The sequence below is a fragment of the Bos indicus x Bos taurus genome, chromosome 29, assembly GCF_003369695.1.
Source record: "Bos indicus x Bos taurus breed Angus x Brahman F1 hybrid chromosome 29, Bos_hybrid_MaternalHap_v2.0, whole genome shotgun sequence".
Lineage (NCBI taxonomy): Eukaryota > Metazoa > Chordata > Mammalia > Artiodactyla > Bovidae > Bos > Bos indicus x Bos taurus.
This window is the reverse complement of record NC_040104.1, coordinates 7,910,249-7,929,451: the sequence shown is the minus strand read 5'-3', so window position 1 is coordinate 7,929,451 and position 19,203 is coordinate 7,910,249. Positions and strand designations below refer to the sequence as shown.

General features: G+C 48.2%; 1 protein-coding gene across 2 annotated transcripts; it reads left to right on the top strand.

The window, feature by feature from the left end:
• The first annotated feature begins 7,316 nt into the window (after positions 1-7,316).
• On the top strand, positions 7,317-18,901 carry SNX15 (sorting nexin 15). Of its 2 annotated transcripts, XM_027532031.1 has the most exons (8): positions 7,317-7,519; positions 12,562-12,597; positions 12,810-12,930; positions 14,232-14,347; positions 14,447-14,615; positions 14,929-15,072; positions 17,806-18,063; positions 18,351-18,901. In XM_027532031.1, exons 1-8 carry the CDS (start codon positions 7,421-7,423, stop codon positions 18,443-18,445), a joined length of 1,038 nt encoding a protein of 345 aa, XP_027387832.1. In that variant the 5' UTR covers positions 7,317-7,420; the 3' UTR covers positions 18,446-18,901. The 2 variants fall into 2 exon arrangements, with proteins under 2 accessions (XP_027387832.1, XP_027387833.1); XM_027532032.1 differs by lacking the exon at positions 12,562-12,597 and having other exon boundaries at positions 7,345-7,519.
• Positions 18,902-19,203: the final 302 nt, after the last annotated feature.

Here is a 19,203-nt window from a genome sequence, read left to right as displayed (position 1 = left end):
GGGCATTGGAATTCCATTTGGAAGAGTTCAGGTGGGCTTCCCAGAGGAGGTGACATGAAAGCTGAGAGTAAAGGATGAGTAGAAGTTTTCCGGCCAGAGGAGGGGAAGGACAGTTTACTGGAGCAACTGCTACCCTCAGAGGTATGAATGAGAAAAAGGAAGGCACCCCAACATCAGGGCTCTCAGCTTGTCAAACGGAACAGGGGCTGAATCTCAGCTCCCAGCTTCCCACTGGCAGCCAGGAGTCTGTGCGCAGTGGGCAGCCTACACGGCTGTGTGACGCAGCGCTGGTTCACGCAGAGGGACTCACAGGACAGAGGCCTGAAAAGCAAGGGCTCTTGGGAAACGGGGGGTGATGACTCCGGTGTAGGAGGGTGTGGACATCAGGCCGGTTAGCTAACTGAGAACAGGGCTGGGAAGGGACCTTCTCTGAAGGCTAACGGGCACTCTTTGAGGCAAGGGCCAGGGTGGGAAAGGATGGGAACCAGGGAGACCCAGAGCCCCCATCCAGGTGGCAGGATAAATGGATATTTGGACAGGGTGCCCTGCTTGTAGTCCTTCCAGTAGGGGCTTCCTCTGCAGGGCTCTGTTTGAAGCACTTCTCACTTACCATCACATTGAATTATAAGCCCAACCATATATGTCCCCATTTATGTAGGAACAAAGCCTCCAGGAGGTCATGTGACTTACTTAAACCGCCCCCCGCTAGGAAGTAGTGGGGCTGGGGTTGGAACCCAGCACGCTGAGCCCCCACACCCTGCTCGCCATTTTGCTTTTGTTTCTGTGCTCAGAATTCCAGTGCCAGATGGAATTTGGCATAACATGTTTATGAGGGAAGGTGAGTTTTCCTAAGGGACAGGTGAGCAAAAGACAGATTCACTGCTCCAGGAGCCCTCCCTGGAGGGTGGAGACCTCCGCAAATCTGCACTCTGTTAGGATGGAAGAAGAGAAATGGATTTTGGGTGGACAACCTTAAAATATAAACTTGTCGGGACACTCCTGGTGGTCCAGTGGTTAAGAATCTGCCTTCCAGTGCAGAGGACGCGGGTTCGATCCCTGTTTGGGGAACATGCTGTGAGGCAACTAAGCCCGGGTGCTATAACTACTGAGCCCTCGCACCTCGATGACGACTCCATGTGGCAAATAAAGACCTGACGCTGCCAAATAAAATAAGAAAATCAGTATTTTTTTTAAGAGTATAAACTGTCCATCACCATAGAAATTGAGAACCACCTGCCGTGTCTTCTGTGCAAGATAGACACCATGTCCCAGGCTCTCATCCCTATGGGGAGCAGACATATCCAGTCTCCAGAGCCGAACCCTGGCTCTGCCACTCACTGATTGATGAAGAGCTAGTTGCTTAACCTGTCTCTGCCTTGGGGTCCCCACCTGGGTTGAAAACAGTGTCACCTACTTCCTAGGGTTGGGAGGAGAATCAGATGGGTGGGTTGCCTTGTGCGTCGTATGCACTATAGGTCAGCTATAATTATTTTTATTTGAACCAGCAGGAGTTCAAGCAGATCCAATGTGAATTCAGACATCCACTGATCTGGGTGAGTCAACCCAGTGTTCAAGCCCTCCTAGGGGCCCTTAGTAAGCAGCATGCTTTCATTCAAAGGTGAATTATACATGGTTAATGACAAATATTTCCCAGGCAAGGATACTGGGGTGGGTTGCCATGCCTTTCTCCAGAGGATCTTCCTGACCAGGGATCGAACCTGGTCTCCCACATTTCGGGCAGATTCTTTACCATCTGAGCCATCAGGGAAGTCCAGAGACAAATAAGAAAAATAACAAGGTTATAGTCATCACAAGTCCTCTGAATGTGAAGGATGAGCTGCAGCAGAAAGTCTGCATCACATGGTCAAGCCAACCGAGTGGGAATGTGGGGAGCAGACCCCCTGCCCTGCCCCTGTGCATTTGCAGCTTTTCCTTCTCCTCTGCCTTCTGAAAAGGCTCTTCTGTTCACTTCTACCAGTGACGGAACTCCTAATGGAAGGAGAAAGGCCAGAGGCTAAACTGACCTAGGTGGGAAAGGTCTTAGATAAAGAAGGCAGAAATGGGAGAATGCGGAGCCACTGGGCAAGGGAGAGGAGGGAATGATGGGAGAGAAGGGGACTTGAAGCCAGGGCCCTGCCAAGAGAACTCTGAAAACCAGGTGTGCATGTCTGTTAATTGCTCAGTCCTGTCTTGACTCTCTGCGACCCTATGGACTGTAGCCCACCAGGCTCTTCTGTCCATGGGATTCTTGAGGCAAGAATACTGGAGTGGGGAGCCATTCCCTTCTCCAGGGGTCTTCCCAACCAAGAAAGGGGTCTTCAGAGGAGCCCTGTGTATGCTGTAAGAGGGGACACACCCCATCCCAGCCTCCTCACGAACACCTCTGGATGAACTACCCTGTTTCCACCGCTGCCAAGAGTCTGGTTTGGGAGTTTGCTTTGTGTTTCTGAAGTTACAGCACCCACTCATCTGAGTTCCAGTAAGAAGAGTGGCCTCCCCTGCTACTCCATTTAGGCTTCCAGTGTGGTGGTGGTGGGATCAGTCAGGGTCCTGGGTACGCTGTCCAGACACAGATCACTGCCTTTGGCAGAAAGACGTTTCTTGGGCAGATACTGGGAACTCAGGGCACGTCGGTGGAGATTGGACAGCTCCAAAGGCTGGGCAGCCAAACCCACAGCCGACACTGTACTCGAGGAACGTTGTGCCCTCACCAGGCACTGTGCCTGTCCCTCACTCAAGAGTCAAGTCTTTCAGGGGGGAGTCCCCGACCCCTACTTGGGACCTGGGGCAGGGAAAGGAGCTGGCACCTTTGGATTCTGAGCTAAGAGGCTGGAGGGCTGCACATCCTAGTGAACTACCTCGAAAGATCTGGTGCTATGGTGCTAACAGAAAGAGGCAGGGGCGAATGCTAGACGGACCCACAAAGGAAAAAGAGAAAGCCACTGCGGTAAATTCTATGTCAACATCCCCATTCTAGAGATGAGAAACTGTCACTCAAGTAGTTAAGGGGAACTCTTGGAGTTAGTAAGACGTGTGACTTCAGAACCCATGTCACCACTGTACTTCTCTGGAGTTCTTTATGTTCCCCTGCCGTGAAGAGATGCCCCACGCCCAAGGGAAGAGAAACCCAAGTAAGACGGTAGGTGTTGCAAGAGGGCATCAGAGGGCAGACACACTGAAACCATACTCACAGAAAACTAGTCAATCTAATCACACTAGGACCACAGCCTTGTCTAACTCAATGAAACTAAGCCATGCCCATGGGGCAACCCAAGACGGGCGGGTCATGGTGGAGAGATCTGACAGAATGTGGTCCACTGGAGAAGGGAATGGCAAACCACTTCAGTATTCTTGCCTTGAGAACCCCATGAACAGTATGAAAAGGCAAAATGATAGGATACTGAAAGAAGAACTCCCCGGGTCAGTAGGTGCCCAATATGCTACTGGAGATCAGTGGAGAAATAACTCCAGAAAGAATGAAGGGATGGAGGCAAAGCAAAAACAATACCCAGCTGTGGATGTGACTGGTGATAGAAGCAAGGTCTGATGCTGTAAAGAGCAATATTGCATAGGAACCTGGAATGTCAGGTCCATGAATCAAGGCAAATTGGAAGTGGTCAAACAAGAGACGGCAAGAGTGAATGTCGACATTCTAGGAATCAGTGAACTGAAATGGACTGGAATGGGTGAATTTAACTCAGATGACCATTATATCTACTACTGTGGGCAGGAATCCCTCAGAAGAAATGGAGTAGCCATCATGGTCAACAAAAGAGTCCGAAATGCAGTACTTGGATGCAATCTCAAAAACGACAGAATGATTTCTGTTAGTTTCCAAGGCAAACCATTCAATATCACAGTAATCCAAGTCTATGCCCCAACCAGTAACGCTGAAGAAGCTGAAGTTGAACGGTGCTATGAAGACCTACAAGACCTTCTAGAACTAACACCCAAAAAAGATGTCCTTTTCATTATAGGGGACTGGAATGCAAAAGTAGGAAGTCAAGAAACACCTGGAGTAACAGGCAAATTTGGCCTTGGAATACGGAATGAAGCAGGGCAAAGACTAATAGAGTTTGGCCAAGAAAATGCACTGGTCGTAGCAAACACCCTCTTCCAACAACACAAGAGAAGACTCTACACATGGACATCACCAGATGGTCAACACTGAAATCAGATTGATTATATTCTTTGCAGCCAAAGATGGAGAAGCTCTATACAGTCAGCAAAAACAAGACCAGGAGCTGACTGTGGCTCAGATCATGAACTCCTTATTGCCAAATTCAGACTTAAATTGAAGAAAGTAGGGAAAACCACTAGACCATTCAGGTATGACCTAAATCAAATCCCTTATGATTATTCAGTGGAAGTGAGAAATAGATTTAAGGGCCTAGATCTGATAGAGTGCCTGATGAACTATGGAATGAGGTTCGTGACATTGTACAGGAGACAGGGATCAAGACCATCCCCATGGAAAAGAAATGCAAAAAAGCAAAATGGCTGTCTGGGGAGGCCTTACAAATAGCTGTGAAAAGAAGAGAAGTGAAAAGCAAAGGAGAAAAGGAAAGATATAAGCATCTGAATGCAGAGTTCCAAAGAATAGCAAGAAGAGATAAGAAAGCCTTCTTCAGCGATCAATGCAAAGAAATAGAGGAAAACAACAGAATGGGAAAGACTAGAGATCTCTTCAAGAAAATTAGAGATACCAAGGGAACATTTCATGCAAAGATGGGCTCGATAAAGGACAGAAATGGTATGGACCTAACAGAAGCAGAAGATATTAAGAAGAGATGGCAAGAATACACAGAAGAACTGTACAAAAAAGATCTTCACAACCCAGATAATCATGATGGTGTGATCACTGACCTAGAGCCAGACATCCTGGAATGTGAAGTCAAGTGGGCCTTAGAAAGTATCACTACGAACAAAGCTAGTGGAGGTGATGGAATTCCAGTTGAGCTATTTCAAATCCTGAAAGATGATGCTGTGAAAGTGCTGCACTCTATATGCCAGCAAATTTGGAAAACTCAGCAGTGGCCACAGGACTAGAAAAGGTCAGTTTTCATTTGATTCCCAAAGAAAGGCAATGCCAAAGAATGCTCAAACTACCGCACAATTGCACTCATCTCACATGCTAGTAAAGTAATGCTCAAAATTCTCCAAGCCAGGCCTCAGCAGTACGTGAACCGTGAACTTCCAGATCTTCAAGCTGGTTTTAGAAAAGGCAGAAGAACCAGAGATCAAATTGCCAACATCCGCTGGATCATGGAAAAAGCAAGAGAGTTCCAGAAAAGCATCTATTTCTGCTTTATTGACTTTGCCAAAGCCTTTGACTGTGTGGATCACAATAAACTGGAAAATTCTGAAAGAGATGGGAATACCAGACTACCTGACCTGCCTCTTGAGAAATCTGTATGCAGGTCAGGAAGCAACAGTTAGAACTGGACAAGGAACAACAGACTGGTTCCAAATAGGAAAAGGAGTACGTCAAGGCTGTATATTGTCACCCTGCTTATTTAACTTCTATGCAGAGTACATCATGAGAAACGCTGGACTGGAAGAAACATAAGCTGGAATCAAGATTGCCAGGAGAAATATCAATAACCTCGGATATGCAGATGACACCACCCTTATGGCAGAAAGTGAAGAGGAACTCAAAAGCCTCTTGATGAAAGTGAAAGTGGAGAGTGAAAAAGTTGGCTTAAAGCTCAACATTCAGAAAACAAAGATCATGGCATCCGGTCCCATCACTTCATGGGAAATAGATAGGGAAACAGTGGAAACAGTGTCAGACTTAATTTTTTGGGGCTCCAAAACCACTGCAGATGGTGACTGCAGCCATGAAATTAAAGACGCTTACTTCTTGCAAGGAAAGTTATGACCAACTTAGATAGCATATTGAAAAGCAGAGACATTACTTTGCCAACAAAGGTCCGTCTAGTCAAGGCTATGGTTTTTCCTGTGGTCATGTATGGATGTGAGAGTTGGACTGTGAAGAAGGCTGAGCACCGAAGAATTGATGCTTTTGAACTGTGGTGTTGGAGAAGACTCTTGAGAGTCCCTTGGACTGCAAGGAGATCCAACCAGTCCATTCTGAAGGAGATCAGCTCTGGGATTTCTTTGGAAGGGATGATGCTGAAGCTGAAACTCCAGTACTTTGGTCACCTCATGTGAAGAGTTGACTCATTGGAAAAGACTCTGATGCTGAGAGGGATTGGGGGCAGGAGGAGAAGGGGTCGACAGGATGAGATGGCTGGATGGCATCACTGACTCAATGGATGTGAGTCTGAGTGAACTCCGGGAGTTGGTGATGGACAGGGAGGCCTGGCGTGCTGCGATTCATGGGGTCGCAAAGAGTCGGACATGACTGAGAGACTGAACTGAACTGAACTGAATCCTTACAGAAAATGTGAATTTAGCGAATCCTAGGGAAGGAGAAGGCAATGGCACTGCACTCCAGTACTCTTGCCTGGAAAATCCCATGGACGGAGGAGCCTGGTAGGTTGCAGTCCATGGGGTTGCAAAGAGTCGGACACGACTGAGCGACTTCACTTTTACTTTTCACTTTCATACATTGGAGAAGGAAATGGAAACCCACTCCAGTGTTCTTGCCTGGAGAATCCCAGGGACAGGGGAGCCTGGTGGGCTGCCGTCTGTGGGGTCGCACAGAGTCAGACATGACTGAAGTGACTTAGCAGCAGCAGCAGGGAAGGAGAAAGGGAAATGATTTGCCAGTGTCTGGCACATACTGAACACAATAAAATTTGGGGGAATGGATGAAAGAAGGGAATTGGGAAGCAAAGAAGTCATTGATATGTGATGAGGGTTTACCATCGCATGGGGTGGGTTTATCTCAAAGCAGACCTGAGTGATCCAGCTTCCCCAATCCTTGCTGCTGCTGCTGCTAAGTCGCTTCAGTCTTGTCCGACTCTGTGCGATCCCATAGACGGCAGCCCACCAGGCTCCCCCGTCACTGGGATTTTCCAGCCAAGAACACTGGAGTGGGTTGCCATTTCCTTCTCCAATGCATGAAAGTGAAAAGTGAAAGTGAAGTCGCTTAGTCGTGTCCGACTCTTCGCAACCCCATGGACTGCAGCCTACCAGGCTCCTCCGCCCATGGCATTTTCCAGGCAAGAGTACTGGAGTGGGTTGCCATTGCCTTCCTTACTCTTCCCCAATCCCTTCCCAAATCACTTGGTTCCGGCTTTACCAACCATCGAGAACTTTTTAGACACTCCCTTGGCCAAGCGCCTGGCTGAGAATTGCGCTGTCACTTGCGACCAGCTCCCTGGGCCGTAGGACGAAGGGCGCAGGCCCGGGCGAAGCGGCGACTCGGGAAGACTGAACTGGAGGGGGCGGGGGCGGGGGAGGCGTGGAGGAGGCGGAGGCCGGCGGTCAGCTCCGCTCCAATTTGTTTGCCATGTCCCGGCAGGCGAAAGACGACTTTCTGCGACACTACACAGTCTCCGACCCCCGGACCCACCCCAAGGGCTACACTGAATACAAAGTGACGGCGCAGGTGAGGTGGGGCCCAGCAGGAACTTTACCCTTTTAACAAGAGCGGTGCCGTGTTTTACTTTAAGGCAAGACGCTGCTGGAGGCTCCCATTTTAGACGACAGAATGGATTTCCCCTTTAAGGGGGGGGGGGGGCGGGGGGCGGTTAACCGGCCTTAGTTTACTTCTTTAGCCATCAAGGGGCGGGGCCACAGGAGGGCTCTGCTCTTTTAAAAGGGCGTGCCGGCAGTTCCCAGACTGCGAGGTGTGTCCACGCCCAATGCGTGGCACCTTGGCGTCAGGCTGTGAATTTCTTTAAATTAACTTGAAAACTGGCTCACCCCAAATATTGATTAGGTCTCCAGTCTCTTGGAGTAAGTTTTGTCTGTTGGTTTGTTTGATATTTATATGAAAACTCTTTAAGTAGTTGAATTACTTTATAAATTTTTTCAAAAAATTATGCCTGTGACTAAAAATTCATACACTTGTAAAGATATAAAGGAATAAGTCTCTTCACAGTCACAGCAGGAAGTCAGTAGATAAAGACGAAAGTTGGTATATGAAGTAATAACGTTATAAGTGTATACAGACAGGATATCATGAAAGGAATTAAAAATAGAAACAGTATAATATTATCTGTAGAATGACATACAAGAACTAATTGGGGAAGATTTTTCACTGTAAATTTTTTTGTATTTTTACAATTTTGAAGTAGGCAACTATTAAACAGGTGCATTAATAACTGTTAAAGCAGAAATGTAAAGGCTTCCAAAATGATTTAAACGCAGAATCCTAGATGTTTAAAATGGTCTTTCCTCAAATCTTTTGTGTCATTCCTGTATCAAAAAAATGCAAATATTAAAAAAAATTTACAAAATGAAAATAAAAAGATAATCCCAAGACAAATGTCATATGGTATATCACTTATATCTGGAATCTAAAACAATTATACAAGTCAACTTATTTTAAAATGAACAGACTCACAGACAATAAACTTATGGTTACCATAAGGGAAAGGGAGGTGGGGAATAAATTAGGAGTTTGGAATTAGCAGATACAAACTACTGTATATAAAATAGATTAGGGCTTCCCTGGTGGTCTAGTGGTTAAGAATCTGCCTGCCAAAGCAGAGGACGAGTTCAATCCCTGGTCTGGGAACATGCCACATGTCGCAAAGCAGCTGCTAGTGCTCCACAACTACTGAGCCTGTGTGCCCTAGAGACCATGCTCTGCAATGAAAGAAGCCACCACAAGAAGAAGCCTGTGCACTGCAACTAGAGAGTAACCCCCACTCCCCAAAACTAGAAAATCTGCACCCAGCAATGAAGACCCAGCGCAACCAACAATAAATAAATAAATCTTAAAAAAAAAAAAAAAGGATGAGCAACAAGGCCCTACTGTATAGCACAGGGAACTATATCTTTCTTTCTTTTTTTGCCTCACCCCCAGGCATATGGGGTCTTAGATCCCTGATCAGGGATCAAACCCATGCCCTTTGCAATAGAAGCCTGGCATCTTAACCACTGGACTGCCAGGAAAGTCCCTATAGTTGATATCTTGTAATAAGAAGAAGTATTAGTCACTCAGTAGTGTCCGACCCATTGTTACTTCATGGACTATAGTCTGCCAAGCTCCCCTGTCCGTGGAATTCTCCAGGCAAGAATACTGAAATGGGCTGCCATTTCATTCTCCAGGGATCTTCCCCAGCCAGGGATCAAGCCTAGGTCTCCTGCATTGCAGGCAGATTCTTTACTGTCTGAGCCACCAGGATCCCATCTTGTAATAAACTAATAAACTATAATGGAAAAAAAAAAAACTATAATGGAAAAGAATCTGAAAAAGATTATGTATGTGTATACACCTGAATATTGTAAATCAGCTATCTCAGTTCAGTTAAACTCTTCGCGACCCCATGGACTGCAGCATGCCAGGCTTCCCTGTCCATTACCAGCTCCTGGAACCTACTCAAACTCATGTCCATCAAGTCGGTGATGCCATCCAACCATCTTATCCTCTGTTGTCACCTTCTCCCACCTTCAGTCTTTCCCAGCATCCGGGTCTTTTCCAATGAATCAGTTCTTCACATCAGGTGGCCAAAGTATTAGAGTTTCAGCTTCAGCATGAGTTCTTCCAATGAATATTCAGGACTGATTTCCTTTAGGATTGACTGGTTGAATCTCCTTGCAGTCCAAGGGACTCTCAAGAATCTTCTCCAATACCACAGTTCAAAAATAAGTTCAAAATCAAAGTAAGAGTTGAAAAAAAGAGAGTACCTGGGCATTGCTGGGTCATTTGCTGGGCATATGTGTAACTTTTCCTAGCAATCGCCAGTTTTCCAAAGTAGTTGTACCATTGTATACTCTCATTCTCACCACCACTTGATATCATCAGCATCTTTAATTTTAGCCATTCTTGGTGGGTGTGTAGTATTTCACTGGGATCTTAAAATTGGCATTTCTCTTAGGACTAAAGAGCATATTTTCATTATCTTTCTGGCCGTTCAAACATCATCTTTTGTGGGAGTTGCCTGTTCAAGTATTTTGTCCATTTTGTAAAGTTGGGTTGTTTGTCTTTTTGATATTAATTTATAGAATGTTCTTTTTTTTTTTTTTACTATTTTCTATACTTTGTTTCCAATAATCCTTACATGAACTACAAGATTTCCCCTTCTTGTTTGTTTTTATATTAATTTTATTGAAGTATAGTTGATTTACAATGTTGTGTTAGTTTCAGGTGTACAGCAAAGTGATTCAGCTACACAGATACATATATTCTTTTTTAGGGTCTTTTCTCTTATAGTTTATCACAGAATATTGAGTAGAATTCTCTGTGCTATACAGTATGTCCTTGTTGGTTATCTGTCTTATATGTAGCAGTGCGTGTGTGTTCATCCTAAGCTCCTGATTTATTCCCCCATTTCCCCTTGGGTAACCATAAGTTTGTTTTCCATATCTGTAAGTCTGTTTCTGTTTTGTAAATAAGTTCATTTGCAACTTTAAAAAAAAATTAGATTCCACGTATGAGTGATGTCATATAATATTTGTCTTTCTCTGACTTACTTCACTTGGTATGATAATCTCTAGGTTCACCCATGTGACTGCAAATGGCATTATTGCATTCTTTTTTATAGCTGAGTAATATTCTGTGTATATATATGTACCTATAGGGGTACTTTTGGCTTCCCTGGTGGCTTAATAGTAAGGAATCCTGCCAATGCAGGAGATATGGGTTCAATCGCTGGGTTGGGAACATCCCTTGGGGAAGGAAATAGCAACCCACTACAGTATTCTTGCCTGGGAAATCCCATGGGCAGAGAAGCCTGTGGGTTACAGTCCATGGGGTTGCTAAGAGTCAGACACGACTGAGTGACTAAGCACGCACGTGGGAGTTATATATATATTGTGGAAAGGAGTCCTTTGTCAGGTATATATTCCTCAATGGTTTTTCAATATAGTTTATTTTACCCAAAATATTTTAGGCAAGCCTGTAGTGAAAAGCAAAGGCCAGGGTTTCAATGCTAGCAGTCCCCCGACAGGTCAGGAGCCCTCTCTAAGCCTCCATTTCCTCATCTCCTAAATGGGCATGTGAATCATAGGTGCCTCCCTGGGATGTAGAATAATGAATTGGAGATGTTTGGAAACTGTCAGAGCTACTTCAAGCTGTAGGGTGTTATTTTTTAATTCTTATGAGCATGCCCTAATGAAAATGGAGTCTTTTTTCCATCTCAGACACCAGTCTGCTCTTCACAACCCCAGTGAGGTTTCTTCCGTGTCCAAGAGTGTTCATTTCCGTGTCCAGGAGTGTTCACTTCCGTGTCCAGGAGTGTTCACCCACAGCAGCTTCCTCCTTGAACGGAGGGGTGGCTCCTGGGACAGAACCTCATTCTTTAGAGAACTTGGAGGCCTTTGGTTTCAGAAAGAGATGCAGGGGCTTACCCTCTGAAGGAAGTGAGATAAAAGCCGGGTTGAGGACGGAGCCCTCTAGATGGGCCTTTAGGGCTCCCCCCATTTTGCAACTGGCTGGGACCTGGGACCCTGTACTGGCGTACTTACACTTGCCCCTAGACAAACAGAATACAAAGAAACTATTAGGACTTCCCTGGTGGTCCAGCTGCTAAGACTCCACACTCCCAGTGCAGGGGGCCAGGTTCGATCCCTGATCAGGGATTTGGGTCCCACGTGCAGCAACTAAGAATCCGCACGCCACAGCTAAAGGATTCCGTGTTCTGCAGCTAAGGCCTGGAGCAGCCAAGTAAATACTCACGTAAATAGAAAGTGTGCATCAGCCGCTCCGTCATGTCCAACTCTGCGTCCTCATGGACTGTGGCCCGCCAGGCTCCTCTGTCCGTGGGATTCTCCAGGCAAGAATACTGGAGTGGATAGCCATTCCCTTCTCCAGGGGATCCTCCTGAGCCAGGGACCAAACCCGGGTCTCCTGCATTGCAGGCAGATTCTTTCTTATCTGTGCCACCAGGGAAGCCCAAATAGTTAGATATTTTTTAAAAAGAAAAAGAAGCTATAAGGGACTCAAAATAACTGCCTGCATGCTAAGTCTAAGCAATTGTGAACCATGAGATACAATAAGGCCGTAAACCTACTGCCACTTCAGAGGTGCCTGGCGCAAAAGCAGGGTGCTGTGCATGGTGCCTGCACACTGCACCACCAAGGGGATGAGCTGATCACTCAAGCCACCCCTCGGGCCCTAACCATTTAAGGAACCAGCTAGCCCTCCTCGGAGGGAGTGCTTAAGGGTCCCTGTCGCTTGTTTCCCATCCCTTGTGCTGCATCTGGGTCCCATTAATGCCTTGCCTGATTTTCTCGGCCAGCCTCATCAGTTTCTATTGATTAAAGAGTCCAAGGACCCAGGTCGGTAACAGTTTGACAGATGAAGAAACTAAGGTACATGGTACAAAAACTGCTTAAAGTTATACTCAGGGCCTTAAACCAGGACCCCTTGATACCACTGGCTGAAGGGCTCTGCTCTTCTGAAGGGGGCTGGGAGCTAGCTGGGCCATCTTTTACAGGGGATGGATGTCGGTCTCACTGGTTTTTGCCTTTCTTCCTCAGTTCATCTCAAAGAGGGACCCGGAGGATGTCAAAGAGGTGAGCCTCATAGGAGGAAGGGACCATCTCCTGATTCCAGATCCAAAACCAGTGCAGGGACACTGGTAACTGCACAGGAGACCAGCCCCCCTCTCTCCCTGGAAGGAGGGGCTGCTGTGCCCTAACGCGCACACAGCCTGGAGCCGGGCTGGGGCTGGCGAAGGCCGAATCCCACCACTGCTCAGCCCAGTCAAGTCACGTGTCCCTCTTAGGTGGTGGTCTGGAAGCGGTACAGTGACTTTCGAAAGCTGCACGGAGACCTGGCCTACACCCACCGCAACCTCTTCCGCCGCCTCGAAGAGTTCCCAGCCTTCCCCCGCGGCCAGGTGTTTGGTGAGTCTTGATTCAGGCATTCAGGCCAAAGATGGAGAGAGCATTGGGCAAAGGGGACACTTGCTGCTAAGGGCTGGATGGAAGGGGTCTGAAACTCCTGGCAAAGATGTGTTTCAGACCACTGGAAGGGCCCTTGTGTGTGTGTGTGCTAAGTCACTTCAGTTGTATCCGACTCTTTGTGACCTCATAGACTGCAGCCTGCCAGGCTCCTCTGTCCATGGGATTCTCCAGACAAGAATACTGGAGTGGGTTGCCATGCCCTCCTCCAGGGGACCTTCCTGACCCAGGGATCATTAGAGACGGTCTCATTTTACACATGGGGAAATGGTTCTGCCCTTTTTGTGTGTTGAGCCCTTTAATATTAATTCCTGTCCTCATTAGCCCCATTTTCAAGATGAGGAAACTGAGGCTCAGGATGAAGGGGCTTGAGCCAGAACTCCAAGCCACAACCTGGTGTTTCTTCTAGATCTGCACTTGTCTAGAAAGAGCAGCCATGAACCACCTATGGCTGAGGAGCACCAGAAATGTGGCTAGTCTGGACTGAGATGTGTTTATGGGTCAAATACACTGAAAAAACAATGTAAACTATCTCAATAGTTGAATATTGATTATATATTCAAATGAGACTATTTTGGATATACTGGGTTAAACAGAATATGTAATTAAAATTTAATCTGTCTCTTTTTTTTTTTTTTTTTTAAATGCAGCTCCTAGAAAATTGTAAATTACATATGAGGCTTATATTATATTTCTCCCAGACGGGGCTGGTCTGTTACTTGTGTCTCTGGACTCACAGGAGATGTTCTTGTATAGCAAGGTGAAAGGTCCTCGCTAGCAAATTATGCCAGGCAGTGGGATAACTCCCCCTGGCAGCACGATAACTAGCCCAGAGTTAAATAACTCTGCATGATGCCTGGAACCGAGCAGAGAAGCTGTAAACACGGGGCTACTTTCTGTGTGACCTTGGGCAAGTCACTTCCCCGCTCTGAGTCTTACTTTCCTCCCTAATACATCGAAACCATCTGAAATTATTTGTTTCTTGTTGGTTTCCTGCTTCCCCCTGTCTGGGATGTAATAACCATGAGGGCAGAGACCTCGCTTTGCTCAATACTCATCCGGTAAATGGATGAATAGGGAGATAGGTCCCTCCTTGCGAGACCCTTGCCCCAGGCAGAGCCAAGGTGGATTTCTGGGAGAATGGGGTGGGGGCCAGGGGGCTGCTCAGATCCTCTCAGGCAGGACCAGGAAAAGTGGCCAGTGGGTCACTGTTGTCTCCTTGTCCCTTGTCCTGGCGGGTGCAGGCCGGTTTGAAGCCTCGGTGATTGAGGAGCGGCGAAAGGGGGCCGAGGACTTGCTTCGCTTCACTGTGCACATCCCCGCGCTCAACAACAGCCCCCAGCTCAAGGAGTTCTTCCGGGTATGTGCGCCTGCTCTTCCCTGGTCCTCAGCACCTGGGAAGCCTGCCTGCCCACAGGCTGTCCCTGTGACTCCCCCGGCTGGTCTTTCTCTCGTGCAGGGTGGGGAGGTGACACGGCCCTCCGAGGTGTCCGGAGACCTGCACATCCTGCCCCCGCCTCTGATTCCCACACCACCGCCCGACGAGCCCCGGGTCCAGCCTCATGAGACTTGGTTGCCCCAGCCGCTTCCTGCAGAGAGAAGGGGCCTTGAGGAGTTGGAGGTGCCAGGTACGTGGAGCAGGAGAGCGAGCCAGGGCTGGAGGGTCCAGAGCCTGTCTGTATGGGGAGTGGGAACCACTCCTTCCTCAATGAAAAGCCTTTCCCACCTCCTCTACCACTATCCTGCTGAGGAACTCTGCCCAGGTCATTTTCCTTCTCAGGGCTATAGTTTGTTAATCTGTAAAATGGGCACAAACTTTAAGAATGGAATTGTCTATGCCCGTGGTTGCTGCAAGGCTTCAGTGAGTGGGTAACGATATTTTGAAAGCTGGGAGATAATAATAAAAGCAGGCATGAATGTCACCAATGATCTATTCCTCAGCGGACCCGCCACCATCCAGCCCTGCTCAGGAGGCCTTGGATCTCCTCTTTAACTGTGGGAGCACCGAGGAGGCATCCAGTTCCCCTGCCCGAGGCCCCCTCACCGAGGCTGAGCTTGCCTTGTTTGACCCCTTCTCCAAGGAAGGTAACAAGTTGGGACGAGTGGGGTCAGGGTAGGGTGAGGGGGTGGAGCTGGGCAGGAGGTCCCTACCATAGGGAGGCATAGCCACCAGCTGCACCCTGCCTGTGTAAATCCAAGAAAGGCGCCCCCTGTGGGCGAAAGGTGGCTTTGATAATTAGAAGCAGTGCCCCTTCCCAAGGAAGGTGTTGGAGAAGACTCTTGAGAGTGCCTTGGACAGCAAGGAGATCAAACCAGTCAGTCCTCAAGGAAATCAGTCCTGAATATTCATTGGAAGGACTGATGCTGAAGCTGAAACTCCAAAACTTTGGCCACCTGATGCGAAGAACTGACTCATTTGAAAAGACCCTGATGCTGGGAAAGATTGAAGGCAGGAGGAGAAGGGGACGACAGAGGATGAGATGGTAGGATGGCATCACCGACTCGATGGACATGGGTTTGAGTAGGCTCTGGGAGTTGGTGATAGACAGGGAAGCCTGGTGTGGTGCAGTCCATGGGGTCGCAAAGAGTCAGACATGACTGAGCAGCTGAACTGAACTGTACCCTTCCCAGGTGCTGTTGCTGCCCTGGTCAGCTGGGTACTCCAGCACAGTGAGCAACTGTAGTGGAAGTGAGCCGCTTCCCACCATGGATCCTCTCCCTGAGAACGCTTTGGAACCAGCAGGGTGTCACACTGCCCTGGGAGGGTCTGACTTCTTTCGCTCGAAGCTCAAGGTGAAGGTTTCCTAGCTGGCTCAGGGTCTGGCTGTAGATCCTGAAGGCTATAGATCCTGTCAGTGAAGGGCAGTGAGGTCTGGGCTCCAAGGACAGCAGAGGAAGCCCCTGGGGCAGCCTCTGGCGTGTGAGGGCACCAGACGTGGAAGGGCCCCACATGGAGGCCCTGGTCCTGAGCTCCTTGTCAGATCACGAGCTTGACAATCCCTGGCTCTGAGACTCAGAATCTTTTCATTTTAAAATTCTCTGAGTTTATGCTGCTACTGCAGCTAGGGTGTTGAAGTGGTTGACGGCACTTCGGGTCGTCATGACACAGTTTCATTTTGGCTTCCGTAGCTGTCTCTTTCAGCCTGTTTTGTTGGCTTCCCTTCTCTACCCTTTGGTGACCTCTTGGGCAGGCCCTTAGCTTTCTGATTGTCTCTGGCACTTGAGTTCTCTCACTCTGAGGTCCGATCCAAATCAGGACCTCAGTCTTGCATCCAGTTTTCAGCCTTACCCTGCACCCCCTGCCCCCGCAACTCGGGCCTGATTGGTGGCTGGGCCCCCGGCCATGGTAACCAGGGTGTGAGGAATGTCCTTTGGAGGAGAAAGGCAGGGGTGATGTCGCCATGGCTGATGAACCCGGCTACAGAGAGGCAGGATCCAGGCACTCTGCCTGGCCCCAGCCAAGCCTCCTGGGATGCCCAGTGCCCAGGTACTTGGGCAAGAGCCTGGAAAGACTCTTCAAAGGCAGCTCCCATAAGATGTTCCTTTGGCCCATGAAAAAACTCCTAAATTCTCGCCCCAACCAAGCTGGAGGGGTACTTTGCTCAGATGCTGCCTTCTGTCCTTGCCCCACTTTGTGGGTTCGTCCAGCCAAACTTTTACCATCAGAATTCTCCAGGTGAGGGGCTGGCACTCATCTCTCTCTCTCTTCATCAAATATACCAGCCTCTTGAACTCAAGTACTAGGGTGTTCCAAGATCTCTTCTGTCTTCTGCTTCATGAGCAACACAGGAAGGGCTGTAGTCCAACTGGAAAGTGAAATGTCACCTTACCTTCCTATAAGGCCCCTGGTCTCCACATGGGGTCCCTCTGGTGGGGCTCTAGAGAGGCCCACCCTTCCCTCTCCAGGCCAGTGGTGTGCAGTGGTGGTTCCTAGTCCTGCACCTTCCCTTTAAAGGCTTTTTCATCCAAGGTTCACTAGATCGCTAGCCTTCTTTTGTGGAATCTACAGAGGGAATCTTTGACCATCTCCTTGCCAGTCCTAGAGGATATATGAGCCCTTCTCTCTGGAATGTGTGAATATATTCCACCCATTTCTTCCCATTTGGGGCCTCAGCTGAAATTGAAAGACTTTAAAAAGCCTGGAGGTTCACTGGATCCATTATTCTAAGATTCCAAAGCTTGGAGCATTTCTACCCTTGACCTGGCATGCTTGGCCTAGAATCCTTCAATTAAACTTTGTGAAGGAAATTCTTGGATTTGTTGTAGTCGGGAGGGGAGTAGAACCAGTGACTCGGAGTTTGCAAATTAATGTTAATGATGACTCAGTGGTAAAATGTTAATAATGACTCACCTGCAATGCAGGAGACACAGGACCCCTGGATTCGATCCCTGGGTTGGGAAGATCCCCTGGAGTAGGAAATGGCAACCCACTTCAGTATTCTTGCCTGGAAAATCCCATGGACAGAGGAGCCTGGCGGGCTACAGTCCATGGGGTCTCAAAAGAGTCAGACACAACTGAGCATGCATGCATACAAAGAGTTAGGCTACGTTGTACACCTGAAACTTACATAATATCGTAAATCAACTATATCTCATTATAAACAAAGAATTAGGGAAGTAAGACTGTTTTTACAAAAGCACACAAACTCCACCAACCAAATAGATCGTGGCTGGTGTGCTCTGCACAAGTGGCTTTTGGATTGCTCAGGCACTGAGAAACCCAGGACGGGTTGGTGGGCCAGAGAGGTCTGGGGTTGGGCAGCAAGCCCAGGGCAAAAGAGGGCCCGTCTGACCTGAGTCCTCCACATCTGATGACAGAAGGTGCAGGACCCAGTCCTACCCACATAGGGGAGCTGGCAGCGTTGGAGGCAGGATCTGGAAGGCCGGACCAGGAACCCTGGGAGCCAGGTGGACAAGCAGAGGAGGACGACGAGGAAGGAGAGCCCGCCCCTGCCTATCTGAGCCAAGCCACAGAACTCATCACCCAGGCCCTACGGGACGAGAAGGCAGGCGCCTACCCTGCTGCTTTGCAGGGCTACCGGGACGGCGTGCACATCCTGCTCCAGGGAGTTCCTGGTGAGCAAGACTGGAGGCTAGAGGGTCAGGCCTGGGATCCTGGATGGTACAGTGAAGGGAAAGGAAAGTGAAAAACAAGGATCACAATTGCTCCTCACTGACCAATTGTGTAACCTTGGGCTGCTGCTTTATCTCTTGTGGCCTCAGTTTTCTTATTTGTAAAATGGGGAGCATATATCTGACTCCCAAGGAACAGGGAAAGACATGTGGTGATGCTCTGTGGACAGTAAGGAGCTAGACCAAGGGTTCTGAATCCAGGTACCCACTGAGCCATTCTGTCTTCTCAGGTGACCCATCACCTGCCCGCCGAGAGGGTGTGAAGAAGAAGGCGGCCGAGTACCTGAAGCGGGCAGAGGAAATCCTGCACCTGCATCTGTCCTAACTCCCACCCCGAGATGGGAGTGGACCTGTTCCCAGGACTCTGGCTCCAGCACTGCCAGCCACCCTCTTCTCTCCCTGGTGCCTGATCTCCTGGTCCTGTAACTGGCTCTTTCTGTATGTAACTGGACCAGGAATGAGAAAAATAATGAGTTCTCAGCTCTCTGAAAACACCTGCCACCTTGGAATCAGGGACTCACATGTCTGATCCTGCCTGTCTCTATCTTGATATGGGAGGCTGCAGCTCTGGTCCGTAAGCCATCTGTTTATCCATCTAGAACAGGGGTCTGCAAACTACCGCCCACAGCCGGATATGCCCCACTGCCTTTTTTTGTAAGGCCCATGAACTAGAAGAGTTTTTACTTTTTTTTAATAGTTGAAAAAATCCAAAATAATAATATTCTGTGACAGGTGAAAATTATAATGAAATTTAAGTATCTAAAAGTTTATTGGAACGCAACCAGGCTTTTTCATTTAGTGTTGTCGACCGTTGCTTTCTCACTACACCGGCAAGGCTGAGGATTGGTTGTGACCTGTAAATCCAAGAGTATCTACTGTTTTGTAGATACTGTCTTTGTAGTATCTACTGTCTTTGTAGAAAAAGTTTGCTGACCCCTGATCTAGAAGACAGGGAGAAGAGTCCTCAAGGAAACAGAAAAGAACGGCAGTAAGGCCGACTGAGTCAGGTTATCGGGTGAAGAGGAACCAAAGCGGGTGTCCCCACTGGGGTCGGGTGGTTCAGAGCTAAACAATGATGGGATT